Source organism: Hylaeus anthracinus, unplaced genomic scaffold, assembly GCF_026225885.1.
Source record: "Hylaeus anthracinus isolate JK02 unplaced genomic scaffold, UHH_iyHylAnth1.0_haploid 4, whole genome shotgun sequence".
Lineage (NCBI taxonomy): Eukaryota > Metazoa > Arthropoda > Insecta > Hymenoptera > Colletidae > Hylaeus > Hylaeus anthracinus.
Window position 1 is genome coordinate 14,299,863 of NW_026535289.1, and position 18,931 is coordinate 14,318,793.

The 18,931-nt window shown below is 42.3% G+C and overlaps 3 protein-coding genes and 1 long non-coding RNA gene across 6 annotated transcripts; 1 reads left to right on the forward strand and 3 right to left on the reverse strand.

Moving 5' to 3' along the window:
- Positions 1–2,195: 2,195 nt before the first annotated feature.
- On the reverse strand, positions 2,196–3,870 carry LOC128894615 (uncharacterized). Its single transcript, XM_054156460.1, has 2 exons — positions 3,728–3,870; positions 2,196–3,320 (listed from the first exon to the last, which is right to left on the reverse strand). The coding sequence occupies exons 1-2, from the start codon at positions 3,728–3,730 to the stop codon at positions 2,961–2,963; spliced, it is 363 nt and encodes a 120-aa protein (XP_054012435.1). The 5' UTR covers positions 3,731–3,870; the 3' UTR covers positions 2,196–2,960.
- LOC128894616 (uncharacterized) lies at positions 3,327–5,363 on the forward strand. Its single transcript, XR_008461604.1, has 3 exons — positions 3,327–3,633; positions 3,717–4,189; positions 4,937–5,363. It is a non-coding gene; the product is annotated as an uncharacterized LOC128894616 (long non-coding RNA).
- A 676-nt stretch (positions 5,364–6,039) lies between these two features.
- Positions 6,040–16,096, reverse strand: LOC128894602 (tyrosine-protein phosphatase non-receptor type 2). 3 transcript variants are annotated; one of them, XM_054156441.1, is made up of 9 exons: positions 15,558–16,093; positions 13,901–14,062; positions 13,578–13,840; positions 13,274–13,499; positions 13,051–13,203; positions 12,732–12,897; positions 12,448–12,655; positions 12,263–12,373; positions 6,040–6,365 (listed from the first exon to the last, which is right to left on the reverse strand). In XM_054156441.1, exons 1-9 carry the CDS (start codon positions 15,651–15,653, stop codon positions 6,302–6,304), a joined length of 1,449 nt encoding a protein of 482 aa, XP_054012416.1. In that variant the 5' UTR covers positions 15,654–16,093; the 3' UTR covers positions 6,040–6,301. The 3 variants fall into 3 exon arrangements, with proteins under 3 accessions (XP_054012416.1, XP_054012414.1, XP_054012415.1); XM_054156439.1 differs by lacking the exon at positions 6,040–6,365 and having other exon boundaries at positions 6,766–12,373; positions 15,558–16,096; XM_054156440.1 differs by lacking the exon at positions 6,040–6,365 and having other exon boundaries at positions 6,766–12,373; positions 13,054–13,203; positions 15,558–16,095.
- A 931-nt stretch (positions 16,097–17,027) lies between these two features.
- LOC128894608 (abasic site processing protein HMCES) lies at positions 17,028–18,900 on the reverse strand. Its single transcript, XM_054156451.1, has 6 exons — positions 18,757–18,900; positions 18,445–18,667; positions 17,952–18,263; positions 17,774–17,881; positions 17,548–17,702; positions 17,028–17,434 (listed from the first exon to the last, which is right to left on the reverse strand). Exons 1-6 carry the CDS (start codon positions 18,774–18,776, stop codon positions 17,275–17,277), a joined length of 978 nt encoding a protein of 325 aa, XP_054012426.1. The 5' UTR covers positions 18,777–18,900; the 3' UTR covers positions 17,028–17,274.
- Between the last annotated feature and the right edge of the window lie 31 nt (positions 18,901–18,931).

Below are 18,931 nucleotides of genomic sequence, written 5' to 3' on the forward strand. Positions count from 1 at the left end.
CTCGTTAATTGGAATAATTGGAACGTTAAAGCGCGAGTTATTGAACGCGCAATTGTTTTCTCGCCGTGCAATGTAACATTGCTAATCTTCTGGTGTGTTCTCGAGAATTAATTTAATCTGCACTCTTGGGGCTAATATTACGATTAATCTTTCGATAATTTATTAAAAAAAAAGCTTTCATTGTGCCACATTTGAATCTCCAAAGTGTCCTTTCACTCGACTCCAGGAAAACCGAGTCCTGAGATTAATTCTTACGAAACGTAAGAATTCCTGTGCGAAACGAATCCTGCCATTCCGCCGAAATCATTGCTTGTGGAAGTACTTAGATCCTCGACTGGCCAGGGTTTCTAGATCGTTGGGATTCTTCCAAAACTGATGCGGCACTTAGTACGTCGCTGACAATATATAAATGTTTAGCAATCGACTTAGCGGCTACACAACCGGGTATAAAAGAGCAGATACCACTTCCTGGTCGTTTAGTCTGTATCGAAGATAGAAGCCAGAATTGTTCGCAAATTTCGAGCGGTGACCACTGAAATAAATCGAGAATGGTATCGTCGGTTGCTGTCTTTACCTCGATCCTCCTGGGACTGATCCTCCAGCGATCGGAATGCGTCGTTTTGGAAGCGTGGCAGTCCTCGACGACATCGCAGCCTTCGACTACGTCTAATTTGTCGTCCGACCTCGATGATCAGATTGTCACTTACGTAATTCGAAGTGTCGACCAAGCAGCTGACGGTACACTCCAGGAAGAAGTTAACGCCAGTCCTGAGCAAGGATCCTCGACCCCTCGATCTTCCACGATGGATACCGCAACTACAAAATCCAACGAAAAGAATCTAAATAAAACCGATGACGTTGCACATGAAAGTCCTCAGGGTTTGATCATAGACCTAGGAGCCATCAGAAATATTCGTGCCAAGCGAGACACCGATGACGGCGAGTGCTCAAGCTCGGAGGACTCTGACGGAGTTATGCAGGACGATACCTGTGATACATGCGACCAACAGGAAGCAGTTGTCGAGGATTCACCAGACCAAGGTGATACCTCGTCGATGGAGGTCGAAGACGACACTGCGAATGCAGAGTCCAATGAGGACTCGGCTGATCGGGTGGGCGAAGAGGAGAGTCTCGAAAGTTCTGAGCATAGACAGGGCAGAATGGATCAGTCTTGGTACCGTGAACCAGCCACCAAAAGTTCTGAGAGCCAGCCCAAGCGAGAATTCATAACCGTTCCGGTTTTCCCAGGAAAGTAATCCTCGAGGAGAAGAAACCAGGGCTGACTCGGAGCTTGACCGTTGGCTGTCAAACTAAAATTTATAAAAATTTTGTTTCGAGACTATCGAATATTAGACGATTCGACACATGTTCTAGCTCTAATTTTTCTAACCACGTCAAATTCACGATATCTATTCAGATGTATTTTTATTACCGTCTCACCTTCGTAATTAACTTTCTCAGTTCCTTAACGAAACGTTAGGAAACGGCCAAAGTGTCAAACGAGCTCCGAACAGGTCCGATAACTAACGGCGAAGACAGCAGCTGAATCTTCCTGGATTTGTCCACAGTTCATCCTTGCGTTAACTTCTTCAATCTTGTGGATTTATGTCTGTGCTTAACGACGAGGTATCTAAAAAATGTACACCGGTAAACAATAAAGGGACTAAAGAGACTTGCTTTTATAGCAGTTAAATAAATTTACCGATACGCGAATCATCGTTAGTCTTGCAAAAATAAATACAACTTTCACCACGATTTGTGAGTCACTCTTTGTCTCCTTTGAAAACGTTATTGGGAGCCTCCGAGTATCGTTAGTACTCCGAGCACAAGGATCTAGAAAATGTTCGATCGAGGAAACAAAGGATACCGTTCTCTATGAAAGAGAAAGAAAAACATTTCGAGTTATTTCAAGTATTTCAAGTTTATTTTCCTAAAAAAAAAAAAAAACAGTCGTATCACAAACGCGATTTAATAGCTACGTTAACATCGTTACGTCTAAGTTTCTTTAAATAGATATTAATTACAATCGAAGTTTGCTTTGGTGGGTAGCTCTTCGTCCTTAGGATTAGGAACTTACAGCAATCAAAGAACTCTTTGACAAACTGAACGTGTTAAAATACAAACTTATGCTACGATGTCGACACTCGTGCGTTCATTCATCCGTACAATGTTCTGGTAACGATACAAAATCATTCATCCATACAATGTTCTGGTAACGATACAAAATCTAGTCGAAAATGATGATACAGAGTGGTACAGAGTTGCGCCCTGTCGCGCGGTTGATGTTTAGGTGTAGTTGAGAGAAATTTTTGCTGTATGTGTCTTTGTTTTGCTGTAGGATCGACGTCGTTCCCGTGCGTCACGTAGACTCGTTGCTCGTCCAATTAACAGCTTCGATACTTGTACTCGTTCTCTAACGAGACACTAAGTGACACAGCCTTCTCCAACAGTTGGACTACTTCCGTCTTTGAACGCAATCCTCCTCGCAGAACGCAGCCGAAGATGGTAACGTTTGCATTCCTGCTCGCGATCCAAGTTTCGGTTCAACAAATTTGGGGATGCAGCGAAGAACTTGAGTTTCTAGTCGATGTCGAGATTGATGGCGGCTGGATGAAAGTCGGGGGGTGTTTCAGGCAGTATACGATGGCCAGGTGGATCCTTTATCGAAATTATGCGCACCTTGAAGCTCTAGAAACCCGGAGTTCTAGAACCTCTGGAGTGGATCCTTCCACAAGTATCGTTGGAATAGGAAGAGATACAAAAAACATCTCGCGTCAGTGTCCCTCCTTCGAGATTCCCAAGATTCCTTGAGAATCCCGAAGCTCCCGATTCTTGGATCAGGTTTGACTCTTTTAATTCGTCGAGGAGACTTTTTCTGGAAGAGGTGTGATTTTCTTTGGTATCCAAATCGCTGTCCATTCTAGCAAGGTTGTCAACGACAGCCAGGTGTCATCGATGACTCAGAATCGATTACCGCGGCGGTTAGCCTCCCTGACCCGTTCCCTGTACGCCAGCTGTTGCCTGTAGACGAACAGAGGTCGAAGAGCGTAAGTGCCAGCCGCGGTTTCCAGATCCTCCGGTTCCTCTTCTTGTACGTCGCGTTTCTCGACGAGTGCAGCGCCAGGAGCGGCTTCCGGCATCTCCGAGTCGTCCAACAGTACGGCGTAAGCTATCGGGGACGATTCTCGAGGTCCGCCGTCGAGTCCAGCCGGTTGTTGGATCAGGACTCCGACGATCGGACCCAGGTTGCCTTCGGGCCTCACTGGGAACGCCGCGCAGCAGCTTACCAGCGTCAGCAGGATGACGATCATGCTGGAAGTCTGAAACAAGGAAATTCATCGATTATAATTTTTGATTATCAGTTTTAGGCTTAACTTAACGAGCCGTGTGTACGGGTGCCGATTGTAGACGGCGTTCAGTGGCGTCACTCCAGCAGACCGGATAAGGAAAGAGTTAAGTTCGATGAAAGTACAGTTTTAATTTCATCGAGACTCGAAGGATTGGTACAAAGTTGTTTGACATTTCAGACAGTGGAGGCGTCGTTGTAATGGCATTTACTCGAGCGAAGAGTAAAACGAAGTAAACTAAGGAATACGAGCTACTTGATGCGAGATGTTAGAAGGCTAGTCTCTGGTATGAAACCTCTCTTTATTAACTAAATATGTGGACACTTTGACGAAGTAACGAAGGAATGATCAACAATTTGAATCTTGCAGAGTAACCTTACCATTTTGCCGTGTGTGAGAGAGATTCCTTTCCTCGAGGTCCAAAGAATGACGATATCTTGATGTCTCGAGCACTGAGGTCTGTCAACTATCGCACCAAAGTTATCACTATCGACGATAAGAAGCAACTTTTCTCACGAAACGTGGAAAAAGACTGTTGAAAGTGATTGATCCGTTGGGATTGCTCTGCAGCAGGTTTATGTTCCACGGAACCATCCTTCCAGCATTTATACGAAACAATGACGTCAAACGGGAGCACGCTAATCGTACAGTGACGTATCACGGCAGGTGATAAACGACCTGGTAAACTAGAATGATCGATGGGAACTCCGAGCTACGTGCATCCTCGAGCGTTGCATCCGGTTGGAGCCTCTTGTTTTCCTCGAGTACCGCGAAATTACGGTGGGGTTGTTATTTTCGGAGACCGACATTCATTTGTTCTAGTAAAAAGCGCTAAATTCCAGGTATCGTGTGCTTTATGTCAGGGCTTCTTAAACTATGAGTCGCGACCCCAAACGGGGGTCGTGATAAAATATTAAAATATTTGATATTCTCTTTTATTTGTGTTATAGCAAAAGGTGCAGTTTTTATGAAAAATAGGGTACGTAACAGGGTACGTAATTTTAGGGTATATAACAAACTATAATAAACAAAATTTCACAAGTTTCTGTGCAATTTTTAATATGATACTTTTGTATGTTTTTAGACAAATTCTAAAATTGCATTTTTTCGTATGCATACGCATTGTTACTTAATCCATAAATCATCAGTACCTCATCAGTAACTCTTTTATCATAGAAAATGGAATTTGTTATACCTTTATTATTAGTTTCACAGCGTAGATCGATCGGTGCTCGTATTTTAAAGACGCATACTTTTGAAAATTATACTTATCGTGTAAAATTCGCTATCCTTTTGTACGTCACCTTCAATGTCAAGAATGGATACACGTAGGCCTTTTGTTTTCTTCGAAAGCGTGAAAAGGGATGACGCGGTTCGCGAATGACGCTCGGCGTCCGTTCCGCTAAATAATCATTCACGTGGTCACATCTCGGGTCACACCTAAATTTCGACCATTTATGTAGACAACAACGACGTACAGAATGTTTTCAAAAATTACAGAAATTCTAATTCTTAAAGCAGATATTATTGCAAATTAAATGAAATCGTCAACGGCGACGGAATAATAATTGTTCAACTATTTTTCGCAGGATATCGTCCAGCGTTTTGCGATTGGTCACTGGGCGACTTATCGCGTACGGCGTTCCATTAGCAGGGACCGTCTTCGTCGTGAATCACTTTTGCATTTACGCGGAAGAGGATCGGTACGCGTTCGAAGGAATTACGCAACGGGGCCACCGCAGCTACGCGCTTGAACGATATTTCTCTTGGAGGCTGTACTTGTTTACGCGCTACACCCAGTCACGCGTCGAAGGAGTCACGCGTAGTTTAACTTGTGACTGGAAAACACGGTGATTTAACGCGCTCGAGATCGAGGACTCTGCGGATGAGCATACGCGATGCTACGATCAATTTAGCAGATGACGCGGCCCGCAGATCTTCGTAAATTAACTGCTTCTGAATTACTTTTACATGGTTGCGAGACTAAAACTGATTAATTCGAAATATTCTGATATCGGGGATATCACTGTTTGCAATACAGTATTGTACCTCCTACTCGGCGGGCGATTTCAAATAAAAAGATGGGGATAACGAGTTTCTTATTTCGAGACAGAAAACAGTTGCTTGTTTCGAGACAATACTGTAGCGACTCTTCTTAGAAAGTAAAGGGATAGGCTACGAATAAAGGCTACCGATAAGAAGATGGAAGTGGATGGTGTTAGTAAAAAAATCAACAAAGGCGCACAATTGCCAATACGTTTATTAAATCGGTGAAACCTTCCAAGCGACTGACGCTCATTGTCAGCAATGATCCAAACTTCGTCTGCTCCTCACTGCCACGATCTGTTAATCTTCCTCTCTGCTTCACTCTACATCGATGAACGATTGTAAACTACGAGAAACCCCGTACAGTTCGGACTTAAACTAATCTTCGTCTAAAGAATTATCCCGCTCTACTTGCGTTAACGTCAAGATTAATTTATTGCAAAATCTACAAACTGAAAAACAATAGGAACAATTTATCCCGTTACTGAAACGCGGTCTTCTTCGCAGATGAGGGGGAGATGAAGCGTTGAAAGCTCGTGGGGTTTAGGGGGGGGGGGGGGGGGTAAGGATGAATTGTCAAAAATTGGCCCCGTCCTCGGCGTGTCGGAGGATCGTGACCGTCGTCGAATCAAGCGTAGCTTCGGTGTACCAAAAATGTCGATTTATTTCCTCAGTCAAGCATTCATTTGCGTACGAATAAATAGCGTTCCGCTCTTCTCTTTTTAGCTGGTTGTAAAAATAATTGAAAAGCAACGAACGGACTTGCGTGTTTTTTTTTATTATTTTTTTTTTTTTTTATGTTTTATTGCGTTACTCTCGTTTCGTTTCGACGGCACTTTAAACGCGATCTCGTCGCGGGTTTCTTAGTAATTCGTTTGTTTTGTTTGTTTCTTTTATTATTTTATTGTTTAGTTCGCAGGCTCGGCCTCCTCGTGCACGGTTTCGCTGGATTCGGTAGTTTCGCTTTTTAATCTGAAAGAAATCACCAGATGAGGGTCTTTCGAGGCTGCAGGGAAGACAAGTACGAGAATTAACAAGCGCAAGACAGGTGTTAGCTCGATACCCGAAAGTTAAAGGTGTTCGGTCGAGAAGAGTGTTAGATCCCTGATCGTACTCATACCGATCTTCCCAGAGGGATTGTTAGGTGAAAATAGTGGGTGTAGGGGTGCCGATCGACCAGGTCCAGAACCATGTTCCCATCGAAAAGAAGGAAGAATTAATTAAAGAAAATACGACGAGTTCGGAATTATACATTCAAACGTATTTTAATCGAAAATAACTTCTTCGTCGAGCGAACGAAAGTTGTCTGCAGCTGGTCGCTTGGTCGCGTTAGTAAATAGGCGGGGGAAGTGGAATAAAAAAAGTTGGAAAGTACGAAAAAATCCTTTCCTGTATTGATCGATCTAGTACGCAACGGGGAATCTCGTCTACGAGTCTCTCTACATGGGATTTAAAGGAAGAAAAAAAAAAAAAAATAGAAAGAAGAGAAAAAGAATATGCGCGTCGTGAGAGTTTCATGACGTTTTGTCGCTCGGTTCGTTATTTCGAGTTTCTTTTCTCCGTCTTGTTCTCTTTCATCAACGTAAATAACATTTTATTGCGCGCAAGCCTTGAACGTCATGCTATCCAGTTATTCGTTTGGCTCTGTTCTGTGTGTCGCGGGCAAAGAAGCGAAGCGGCGTCGATTCGCGTCGAGGACGGGCAAAATTTTATTCGAACGATGGACGAACGATCGGAAAACTAATTAAAAATATATAATGCAATTTCAGAGGGCATCGATAACCATCGAACGAAAATTTTGCCCGTCGTTCGCGTGGACGATCGTCCACGCGGGGAATGTTGTTCGTGGTCGATAGTACGACGAATAGTTACGCGTTTTTCACCGATTCTTCACCGGAACGTTCTCTCGTTTCACTTCTTTCGCCCCCTCGTCTAAATCCTTCTAACTCTATATAGTACGGATCTGCCATTTCTCACTTCTCTCGTGTAACTTTTACATTAAAATACCACTCGATATACTTCTACAACGGTACATACTTTTTTTTTTTCTCGTAAATATAGTTAACTGTAACGTCGAGTCGCAGGATGCAATTAGGCTTCAGGGAGAAGTAACTTCCTACCGTTGCCAGTTTTCTTACTCTCGAGGACGACCGGATCGTTATACCCTCGGTCGTCCTCGTCTTTTTCTCCGTTTCTTCGTCTTTCGCTAGTAACGAGCGCAACTCGATTCACAGCTTTCGGGGATCTGATCGCCGAGACCGTTCATCGTCTCACGAGAATATTCGGGGTCCGATGCATTTTGCCGAAAGCTTTAACCGATCTTAATCGTGTCACGTAACGATTGAAAGGGACCCCTATGACGCGTTCGATGCCGAGGAACAGGAACCATTTTTTCTCACTTAATTCTTCTTCGACTTTGTAAAACGCGTTATATATTATTATTGCCTTTCGTGTCCTCGCCTTTAGACATTCTTTCTACCGTTACGAAGTTCTTACTCCTCGCTGGGTGGCACCCTCAGCGTCGGAACGCGTTTGTAATTAACCGAATTACCACCTCTGCTGTTTAACACGTTCACGCCGGCGTGTACCACCGGTGGCTCGCACTCGCGTGTCAATCAGACGGCGTGTATCACTGCGCCGCCCTATGGGTGAGAAACACAAACAGCACCGGCGGCGTGAACGTGCTTCAATTTTACGACGGCGTTCCTCTTTGAGAAGCGAACGTCTACCACGACAGGAAGTATCGTAATCGTTCGGAAAGCTCGTGTTACGATCAGCTCGGCGATCAGACGATAATAGATTTACTGGAACGATTATCTATATTCTTTATATATTGTCGGATAACGAAGGATTCACTTGCTCGACGACTACGCTCCGCCAAAAGGCGAGGGATTGCGTATAATATAATATAGCGTAGTTAATAGTTATATAGTATCGTAATCGTTAATGCTACTACCGGTTCGTAATTTCATTGTGATTCCCATTTTTTCCCCCTTCCTTTCGTTTTCGCACGAGTAGGCACTTAACTATGTTTCTGCGGTTCCTTGTAGTTACAACGTTTTATGTCTATTGTATGCACGCGACAGAGAGATTATCGTGGGAATAAATAGACAAAAAGAAACGAACGATTTTTCCCTTTTTTTAAATCAGAAAATCCGAACGAATGCCTCCCCCTCCCCTTTGTTTTCATCTTCTTTTGTTCGTAGAGAAACCGTTTTTTTTTTCTGTTCTCGCTCTCGCACACCTGTTCTCTTTACCTTTCTTTTTCTTTTCTTTTTTTTTTTTTTTTGGAACTTTCGATTAGCACCGTGTGTCTTTCGTGGATTCTAGCTCACGGGGGTTGATACGTTCCTCTGTCTCTCTCGCACTCGCGCACGCACGCATTCTCTCGCTCTTCTCCGGGAGCTACACGCGACGAACAGGGGAGTCGAGTTCGAACGCCACGCGGAGAAACGGTCGCCCCGGTTTTCTCGACGATCGTTACGAACAAGGAAACTCGAGAATTTCAGGGTAAACGCGTACAACGCCTTCGTCGATGATCGATCGTCTTCGAACGAAAAAGTTATCGGACTAGTCCAAAACGAATTCCGTTCACTAATTGACTCGTTGACAAACACCGGCTACGACCGTCGAAAAGCTTCCGATTGCGATCTACGTTCCTTCTGGAAAATGAAATAAAGATCTTAGAATACCGCGCGCGACAGCTTTCCGAACGGTATCGACTAATCTGGGCCGCGACGATAGCCTCGAAAGCCTCGCCCGGTGGTTCTAGTGTCTCTAAAAAAGAAAATATAAAAAATATCGAATTTGTCGATCGCACTAGGAACACTACCATCGCTTTCGTTCGACAGAATCGATCCAAATGAAGGTTCGTACGCGCGTTCTTCTCTCCTACGTGAGAGTTGCAATTGTTTTCACGCTCTCCGTACGTTAATTGTTCGATATATTATATATACCATATGAAATGTATATGCAAAATGCGTCTCTCCAGACCGCGCACTTGTCTAATGGTACAAACGCTCTCTAGGCAGAAAAATCAGGTAACGTGATAATGGTGCACACAGGTAGACGGTACCGACGACAGAATACTGTATTAAATTCGAACATGTGTAACATCGCTTCGAATGGAACATGATATCTCTAAATTAATGTATGTTCGCCGTAGTCGTGAGACGAACACGCGGACGCATACGGATGCAACGTACCCGAAAATCTCGTTTGTTTCTTATTTCTTTGTCTTTTACTTATTTTTTTTTTTTTTTGCAAGATCGCATTCCAATGTGGAGCCAGCAACGTACAAAAGTACAAAATACAATTTGTTCGCGACGCGTGCTCTCCCATCGAGGAAAGCCGAGACCGCGAACCGCGCGACACCCCCTGTTTCCGCTCGTCTTGGAACGCGATCCGACAAAGTCTTCATCTACTTCAGTTTCGTAATTGTGACTTACATAAAAGCTCAGCTTAAGAATACAGGCTTAACACGTTTATGTACTTCTTTTTTTTTTTTCTTTCTTTTTTATCTTCTTTTGTTTACCTTTTCTTAACTCCGTCCCCTCTAGACACAATTAGACGTATTCAGTCTTTCTGCGATGCCCAATGGATCCGAACGTACCACTGGGCAAGTTTTGGGTGGAAATCGTGTTTTAGAAAACGTTACTTTTAACCCCACCCCACTTCTCCCGTTTTCATCTGACGCGAAAGCGAGGTCTCGTCGAGCTTAGAAGAGGCTCGACGCGAGTTATGCTGTTGCCGTAGAAAAACGCTTTAAAAAGGTGTTAAACGTGTATAAAATAAAATTTACTAACACGACCATGAAACGGTTCGTTATTTTAACGTGTTTTCCTGAGCGAATCAGTTCCCGCTATTGGTTTCGATACTTCTCGCGTAAAGTACACAGAAAGTATCGCTAGAATTGTTCTCGTTAATCCCCTCCCCCCCCCGAGTCTTTAATTTTCAAGCGTGCGAGGAAGTTCCTACGATTCGTTTCGATAACTCGATACAATTCAGCGCGATCGAACACCGCGATACCTGAATACCTGATCCGATGCCAGAAACTGATTCGAATCGAAGAAGTATTCGATATATAAGTATGTTCAGTTATGCGTGGCGTACAAAATTCTTGTTGGCTTCTCGTTCGTTTGGCACCCGCTTTGTCAATTGCTCTGTCGCAATGTTGAAACGCAACAGGCGCGATTCTTTGCGCTGGAATATCATGCAACGAGCCCCTGTGCAATTTTCATTAATCGAAACGTTATTGGGTCGACGCTAATTACTTCAAGTGGAATTCGATACTATCCTTCCACCTCTGTATACCAGGAATGTTCTTGCGTAGAAAAGATTCCTTCAACTACTCTCGATACAAAATCGCTCATATAAACGTCCATGAGCTTTTACGAAATTCCGCGAGACATCAAGCACACGGTCGAAGGCACAAGTAGCCATTTAACGGAATATTTTGGTGACCTGCGTTCCTTCGAGGAAGAGAGAAAGCCGAAAGTACCTCTTTACTCATAGCCCCAGGAACAAGTGTTAAATGAAATCGACGATGATTCGAAATAAACGGTATCCCACGTAAAGAACGGGCCATGGTACGTCACAGGCATCACTTACGCTAATTCTAATACGACTTCCCTTCTCCGTGAACATTCTACTGAAGAATGGACTCTACTTCAACGGGCAAGTTACTTTAAAAACATTTACTGTGTATACTACGGTTAGAATCGTTAACATTTCTCTACTCCTATCACGAATATATTCATTAGATTCTAGCGAAGTGATCGGGTGCTTATAACCTCTAAGCGAATGAATTTGGTACCCTGGATAATTGCTAATGATAGATATCTAATTTATTCGAAGATTACTTGACGAAATTAAAGGATTATCAAAACTGAAATGCCGACTGCAAACGGGTTAGTCAAATGAAAATAGCTAAATCTATTCGAGTGTTCAAGAAGTAGAAAGGAAATGTGGTGGATTAATACTTGCGTTTGTCTCTCTATTGGAAGATAAATAATCAAGTTTTCTTACCGAAATCGTTACGCACCCACTTCGTATAATGTGTATCGTATATGACCTTACAGTTGTTACGATGTACGAATAACAAGGGCATTGATTCGTCGCTTCTCCGAGACCTTTCTTCCTTTTTCCTTTTAATTCGCGCGATGCAAATAATTCATTTATATATTAAGAAAAACATATTCCAGATTTATAATTCGAATGACAAAAAAAAAAAATAATTTGACTCAATGCGCCTCTTATTCTCTCATCGTAACTGGAAACACGAAATACGAAATACTCTACTCACTTCGAAAATTGCGACTGTCAAGGGAACCTAATAAAAGGATCTTCAAAAGAATGTATACTTTCTAATATTCTACGTACTCATCGAGTAAATCACAATATAAAAATACAAATTGAAGATCTCCCCCTTCTCCTTCGTTTTTCCTTCTCGATCGATCTATCGATCTTTCTTTAGCTTCTTCGCCATGCAACAATGTCCTTTACAGATGCACTTTCTCAGAATAAGTTACTTCTCTCTAACATTCCTTTGATAACTGGTCTCGCCTTCCGCTAACCAAAGTTTCTTACCGACAGCGTCTCGCGTGATCTGCTTCCAATTACGTAATACCGAATGCTTCTCCCTGATTAATTACTCATTCCTGACTGTAATCGATGACACGTGCGAATAGAACTGTTAAATATCTCGTGGTGAAAGTAACTATTCTCGAATGTGCGAATCATCTAGTATCACTGACCAACTCGAAACAAGTCTGTCCTAACCTCGCATATACAAATAGCCACAGATTGCTAGAATACCCCCACCAACAATTGCGGCGCCTATGCCTATTGAAAGAGGCTTAAATAATGACCTCTTGAGCTTCTGCCATTCTTCTGTCTCCTTTTGTCGACGTTTCATCTCCCGTACTTGTGCTGCCAGACGTTCCTTCTTTTCTTTATTGCGATGACGTACTTCGTTTTTCCTGTAACAAACGAACGAGCATCGTGAAGAAAACTGAAATACATGTACGCAACTTCGCGTTTCGAACAAACTTACGCATCAGGACTGGACGGAGGACTGGTCGTTTGTAAAGAGTTTTCACCGTCGCTGGTAGTTTCGTTGGGCACTGCAACGCCATCGGAACTCTTTTCGTGCAAATTGTTTGTAATTATCGTAGAGTTTGCAGAGGGTGGACTGCTAGACGCTTCCGTGTTGGCAGACGGTTCTCTGGGTAATGGCTTGTCGGGTGGTCCACCTAATGCATCTAGCGTTAAAAATAAAAGAATATTATACTTTGAAAGTGTCGAACTTCGCATTCGTTGCTTATCGATCGTCCTCACCATTCTTCGTAGTTGTGTTCGAAGTTAGATCCGCCATCATACTACGCGTTAGAGATTCGCCTCTTGGAGGTGGCAAAGGAGGCGGTTCGTCCTCATCTTCGATCGTAGAATTACTAATATTATTTACCACGTCGTAATGATTCGTTACTACCTCATTGTCGATGTTCTGTAAATTAGACGAAGATTAATGAAAGTCATAGGCCACTGTACACCACAGTAGTACAGCGCTATTAGGATTGGTTTACGCGAAAGAAGTTATATCTTTTCCAAACGATACGCGACCAATAACACTGTACCACTGCGAATTGGTATTAGTTACCACGTTGTTGGATGGCAATTGTTTTGCTCCTTCTATAATAGCAGCATACGAAAATCGTAGTTGATCCGGTGTTTGAATTAAACCCATTCTGGATCTTCTCATTTCGATCAACACATCTCTAACATTCACAGAATTCAATCCGCTTTCTTCGATCTACAACCGAACGAATCATTTTTTTCCCCCAGAATTATCAATTTTATCGCGCACTATCGCTAATCCTTACCAAAACAAGACACGTGTCGACTAAACAAAACGTTCCAGACCTTCCGATGCCAGCAGAGCAATGCACAACAGGGGGGCCAACATTTTGATCTAACGCTCCCGACTGCCTAACGTCTGCCAAAAAGTGCAGAAAGGCTGTCGGACTTTGCGGCACTCCGAAATCTGGCCAAGTAGTATAGTGAAAGTGCAATATTTCTCTACTTTCCTTTGTTTCCAAATCAATTAACCTGCGAGGTATACAAACGTTAAATTAAATTCTTATTTTGCTACCTCGCGTACTCTCTTCTATAACGTCATGTTCATACTTTAATATTCTAGTCGTGTAATCCGACGATTCCGTTTTGCTGACGTATTCTACTTTTATACCGACATCCAAAAACGTCATAGTCTGATCCAACGAATCACCGAGAGGCCAATACTGATAACACTTAACTTGATTCTTCTCGATTATTTTATTTAACATTAACACAGCTTTAGAATTTTGCTCCCATACCATCAGCCAAAAGTGGCCGGCAGTATTTTCCAATGGTCCTTGAGTAAGGATGTATTGTCTGTGAGCACGATCTACCTATAAAGAACATCAATTTATTGTCACAGTTTAAGGATCAATTATATTTGCGATGCTTACTTGTATTAGGTTGGCATTGATGTAATCGCATGGTCCTCTTTTAAGGACGATCCTGCTGTGATCGTATGGAGCAACATCTCTGTAACGGTTCAAATTTTTGTTCTGCGGTTTCTTTGATTCGTTGCACGTGTATGTAAAATGGCTGCATTCGTTGCGTATGTGCTGCAAAAATAAAGGTTATAAATATTTCAGAAACGACTACTCGTCCTTGGTAATAAGATCTCGAGACTCGGTCTATGTTATATTCAACGTTTGCCTGTGAAAAACGCTTTCCGAGAAAGCGAAACGATACCCACGAATTAAAACAATCTGTTCATTGTAATAAATGTATCCAGGAAACGAGGCGCGGGAACGAGATAAAGAACACACGCGACTGTTGAATTCTGGCTCGTAGCATCGAATCGCATCGTCGTGTAGTAAATTAAAAATTCATTTGCGGAGCATAAATTAATCGAACACGTTGCCGGTCGGCACCGATGACGTGAGCCGGACTTTGATATTCGGGTATCTCGTAATTTTAACTTTGTTGTTTGGATGGAGGATAAAGTAATCAAGGTATAAATTATATTAAAATATCGAGTCTAGTCAAGGATGTCCAATACGAAGTTTACTTATAAATTGAACTCTGCATCGCTGTAAATCGAAGACACGCGTTCTTTCGTTCGGTCTAGAGGTTTTATCGAAAATTTATGAGATATCGTAAAAGATAGCGTACTATACGAAGCCGTAAAGACTGCCTCCGAATGATATACACAGAAATTCATCTCTCCGCCGTAAAACGTTACGATTTCGTTACGATACCAATCGCTTGTTTACTCGACGTAAAATCTTGGAGTAATGCAAGTCCCGATTAAAACCGGAATCCCCATCTACAGTGCCCGAAATTTCCATAAAGCCACCACATTTTTTGGTAATATCTTATAATTATTCTGTACTTATGATAAATTTCATGCCATGTCAAAGCCATTTCATGCCATGTCAATAAGTGGCCTTATAATTTCGCACTTATATTTCACTTGGTACAGCAAAAAATGTAAACACAGCCGAAAGGTAAACATTTCCGAGCAGATACTCGTAGATTTATGATTACTATCAATTAAATATAATTTTAGATGAGAACAAAAGTAGTAAAGTTAATTATATTTTAAAAAAATTCGTCAAAATATCGGTGACTTTATGGAAATTTCGGGCACTGTAGAAACCCTGCAGTTTCGAAATGAATTCTAGAGAGAAGAGTCGAACGAAACTCTTATCTAGATAAAAGTTTCGAAACAACAAATAAAGGAATGCACAACTTGTCGCGTTACTCTTCGAATAAAAATTGGAGCAGGTAGAACCGTTTGAGTGCAACGAAACTTCGGGAAGGTTTAACCAGGTTTAACTAGTTGGTTTTATTAGTCGTGTAGATTTGGAGGAAATTTTGTTTATCTGGCGGGTCGGGGTAAGCGGTTACGAGGAATTCCATCGTCGCGCCGCGTAGACTGGCGATCCGTGTCAGCGAAAAACAATTCAACGTAGTCGCGTGTTCGCGTGAAACGGGCTGACACATTAGCGACAGAGACGAGACGGGTCTCCCTTTCTCGCGGTCTAACCGGAAGGAAAGGAACAAAAAACGCGAGAGGAAGAAGAGGAAGAGACGGAGGACGATCCATTTTACCTGATAGAGGATTGCCCAGGCTTCTTTCGAGTTGATCTCGAGGTACTCGGTCTCTACGTTGCTGATCCCTTGATCGCGCGTCTCCTGGCTGGTCATTCTGTCGGCTCGCTCGCGACTCGGTCTCCTCGGTGCTCGAAAACTGTAACACGAGACGAGGCACGCGAAGAGGCTGGGCCCCGGTCGCGCACGAACTCGCTCTCTCTGTCTCCGGGAAAAAGGCGTCTCAGGCACGGAGCCGTGCCATGCGCGACGCGGATTCTCGCGAAGGGCAGCCCTCGCGGCACGGGAGACGAAAACGCGCGACCACCGCAGCCTTCTTCTTACGCTTGTACGAGTCTAGCGCGCACGCCTTCGTTCTCAACCGCGTACACACCGTGATACACTGCACTCACAGTTCACAGCTCACAGCACTCGCGAAACCACCACCGATCACGTCCACCCGTCGCCGCCGCCGTTGTCGCTCGCGAAACATGAATCAACGTGCTGACACCTTCGGGTAACCAGACTTTCTTTTACTCCCTTCTTACGCCATCTTCGTCGCTCTCATCACCGAGACGACACTGGCCGATCCGCGCCGCCAGTGATGGACATTCGTGGGATTTTCATGATCATGCGCACTGGACCGACCGTTCCAGTTCTCACTGCTGTATACACTTACTTAGAATTTAGGGTACCTTACCAATATTAACTGAATACATTTAAATGAAACTAATTTCATATTTTAATCGATTTGAAACTAAATCACAGTAGTTCGATCACAGGACAAAAATGCAAGCATTTCCAGAAAGTAGCTGTAACAAAAAAATTACTAATTTATAACATATATACACACACGCCTATATATATGTATACATATATATCATTCCAGAAAAACTCATAAGAAAGAGGTAGAAATATGAATAAAAAAAAAGCACCAACACTTTTGTACTTTATTTGTCCAAAAACGCGGGAAAATTGCAAAGGCCCCTTAAATGCACCTTCTTTGGCGGTTCAGATACATGTATGGTAGCAGACGACATGTAACTGTGACGTCAGCTCACGCATGCGCAGAAAGGAATCCCTCGAGGGAAAAATCCCACGAATGTCCATCACTGCGCGCCGCCATATTGCATCGGTGCCGCGGGCTCTGCGCGTGTGCAGCCGCGAGCGCCAAATGGAATCTCGTTTCGTGCAAAAATTCGACAGCGATTGATTACTCTTCGAACTGATTACACGAGATAATCGTGTTTACTGAGCGAGTCGTCACCGTTCGGACCGGCGGGTAATCGAAGATTGCATGTGTCGGTCTGCAATCGTAATTCAGGCATTTGTAATCGTTCGATAAATGCGATTATGATTAGTACTTTTCTCGGGATAAGTGATTTTTTTTGTTTGTGGGTACGTAAGTTTGATATATGGGATAACGTGATTAATGTACGTATGAAATGATAAATGAATATTCTTTTATTATAATACTGAAGTAATACTGACGTTTACAGAGCGACATACTTTTTTCTAATTTAAAGGGAATCCTATTCTAAAGTCAGAAGAAATGTTTCTTGTATTACAATGACATGTATAAAATTACGATTGTATGTACTTAAAATCCTACTGCTTTTGTACTCGTTAAGACATAAAAGTATTACAGAAATATAAATTAAATAGATATATATTAAAGATGAGGTAGAAGATATTCTTATTCTACTTTTAACTTGTGTTTCTATATTATTTAAGAAAATTATTCTTTCTTCGCAATTTTTGACGGCGTTTCGTCGCTCTTTCCATTTCCGTAACTATGGTCATCATCGGTATTTGTACTTTTTCTCTTAGCTAACTCTTCGCTCCCCTTCTTCAGCCAGGAAGCCATGAAACTGCTAGGGTTACTTTTTTTCTCTTCTCTGTGTAATAGAATTAGTAAATCAATAGTCTGGTATGTCACTTCACGCGATTAAAACTTTATAATTCTTGCAATGAAATGTTTAATTGTATATCGATGAACGCGTGTACGTACACAGCCTTTGTCTCCTTTCTGCAATCTTCGCTTTTATACAACACATTGTTTACGCTCGTTGAGACTGTATGCCAACTTAAATCTCCGTCTGATAACGTTAATTTGTTTAGTTTGTTAATAGCTTGAGCTACCGACAGCTCTTCGTTCAGCCAAATCTGGTAGCATAAAATAATTTTTGTAATAGTTTAAGTAATTTTTTTGTTTACATACATATTCATTTGTTTACCTGTGAATCTTCTTCCGTTTTTAAAAATACAGGTACACGGTTATGCAACCAAGATAAGACATTATTTGATTCTGTTGTAACTATAGCACAGCTATATACTATTTTACCCTGGAACATAATTTTGTACAATTTCGAACAAGTTGAATAATAAATGAATAATCTTAATGCTTGCATTTACCTCTCCAGTCTTAAATTTATTAAATATTCCTGCCATTTTCAAAACCTTAAATCCTTTCCATCCGCTTTCTTCTGACCATTCATCCTTCCATGTTGTAGAATCATCTGTTTTTATACCATTATCTTGCGTGGCATAAATGTAATAGGGTTGCTTGGTATCTTTCTTAGTCTTTCCAGCTTTCCATTCATAGAAACCTTCGCAAACCACAATGCACCTCTGTCCTCTGCGAAGCGGTGGACCGTACAATGTAGACTTCTGAAGGTTTTCCAAACGTGCATTATGCGTAGACAGAGTATGCTTTCTATAATCACCCTAAAAAATTTACATATTTTGGTCGAAACATTTGATTTATACATATCTAAAAGTAGGTACTGTTATCGCATAGTACGGTACGATAAGCGTTCATTGTGTTTTGTTGACGATTCGTTCGGGACCACGTGAGCGTGTCCCCCACCCCTGGAACGTTGTACAAACCTTGTTTGTAAACACTAACCTCGTGCCAGGGTGGAATCATGCTCCACATCATAGAACAAACGACTCTCCCATCTTGTTTCCCAAAATGTGAACCAGCTACGATGCAAGGTAAAGCGTCCTTGGGTCCGATATTGAAGGACGGCTTGTACTCGACGTCGCCTTTAATCCACGAAGTCGTACGCCATTTACCGCTCGCATCCTTGTAATTGCAAGCACGAGACACGGTATCCGGATTCAAAGAACTGTAAAATGATTTACACGTTTTCTTCGATGGTAGTAAGACGTGCGTGCCATGAATTAATCAACGAAATTACGTGATAAGATTCCTTACCAACACGCTCGACCACACATATTTCTTGTGCTTCTATGACGACGTAGAGATACCTCGAAATGCCCATACTACGAATCGTGATAAAATCAAATGGAATGTAAACACAGTTCGTCATTGCATAAAAATGCCAGAGGCAGGACAAGATAATGAGAAGATTGAATGTAAGAGAATAGTA

Bases quoted from the DNA above. Each gene is read 5' to 3' on its own strand.
- LOC128894602 (XM_054156439.1), bottom strand. From the start codon at position 15,653: ATGACCAGCCAGGAGACGCGCGATCAAGGGATCAGCAACGTAGAGACC. The intron at 14,063-15,557 runs GTAAAATGGATC...TTATTTTTGCAG, and splicing joins CCTGGGCAATCCTCTATCAG to CACATACGCAACGAATGCAG. The intron at 13,204-13,273 runs GTAAGGATTAGC...GTTCGGTTGTAG, and splicing joins TCGACACGTGTCTTGTTTTG to ATCGAAGAAAGCGGATTGAA.
- LOC128894608 (XM_054156451.1), bottom strand. From the start codon at position 18,776: ATGTGTGGTCGAGCGTGTTG. The intron at 18,668-18,756 runs GTAAGGAATCTT...ATCATTTTACAG, and splicing joins ATGTGTGGTCGAGCGTGTTG to TTCTTTGAATCCGGATACCG. The intron at 17,435-17,547 runs GTACGTACACGC...TCTATTACACAG, and splicing joins AGAAAGGAGACAAAGGCTGT to AGAAGAGAAAAAAAGTAACC.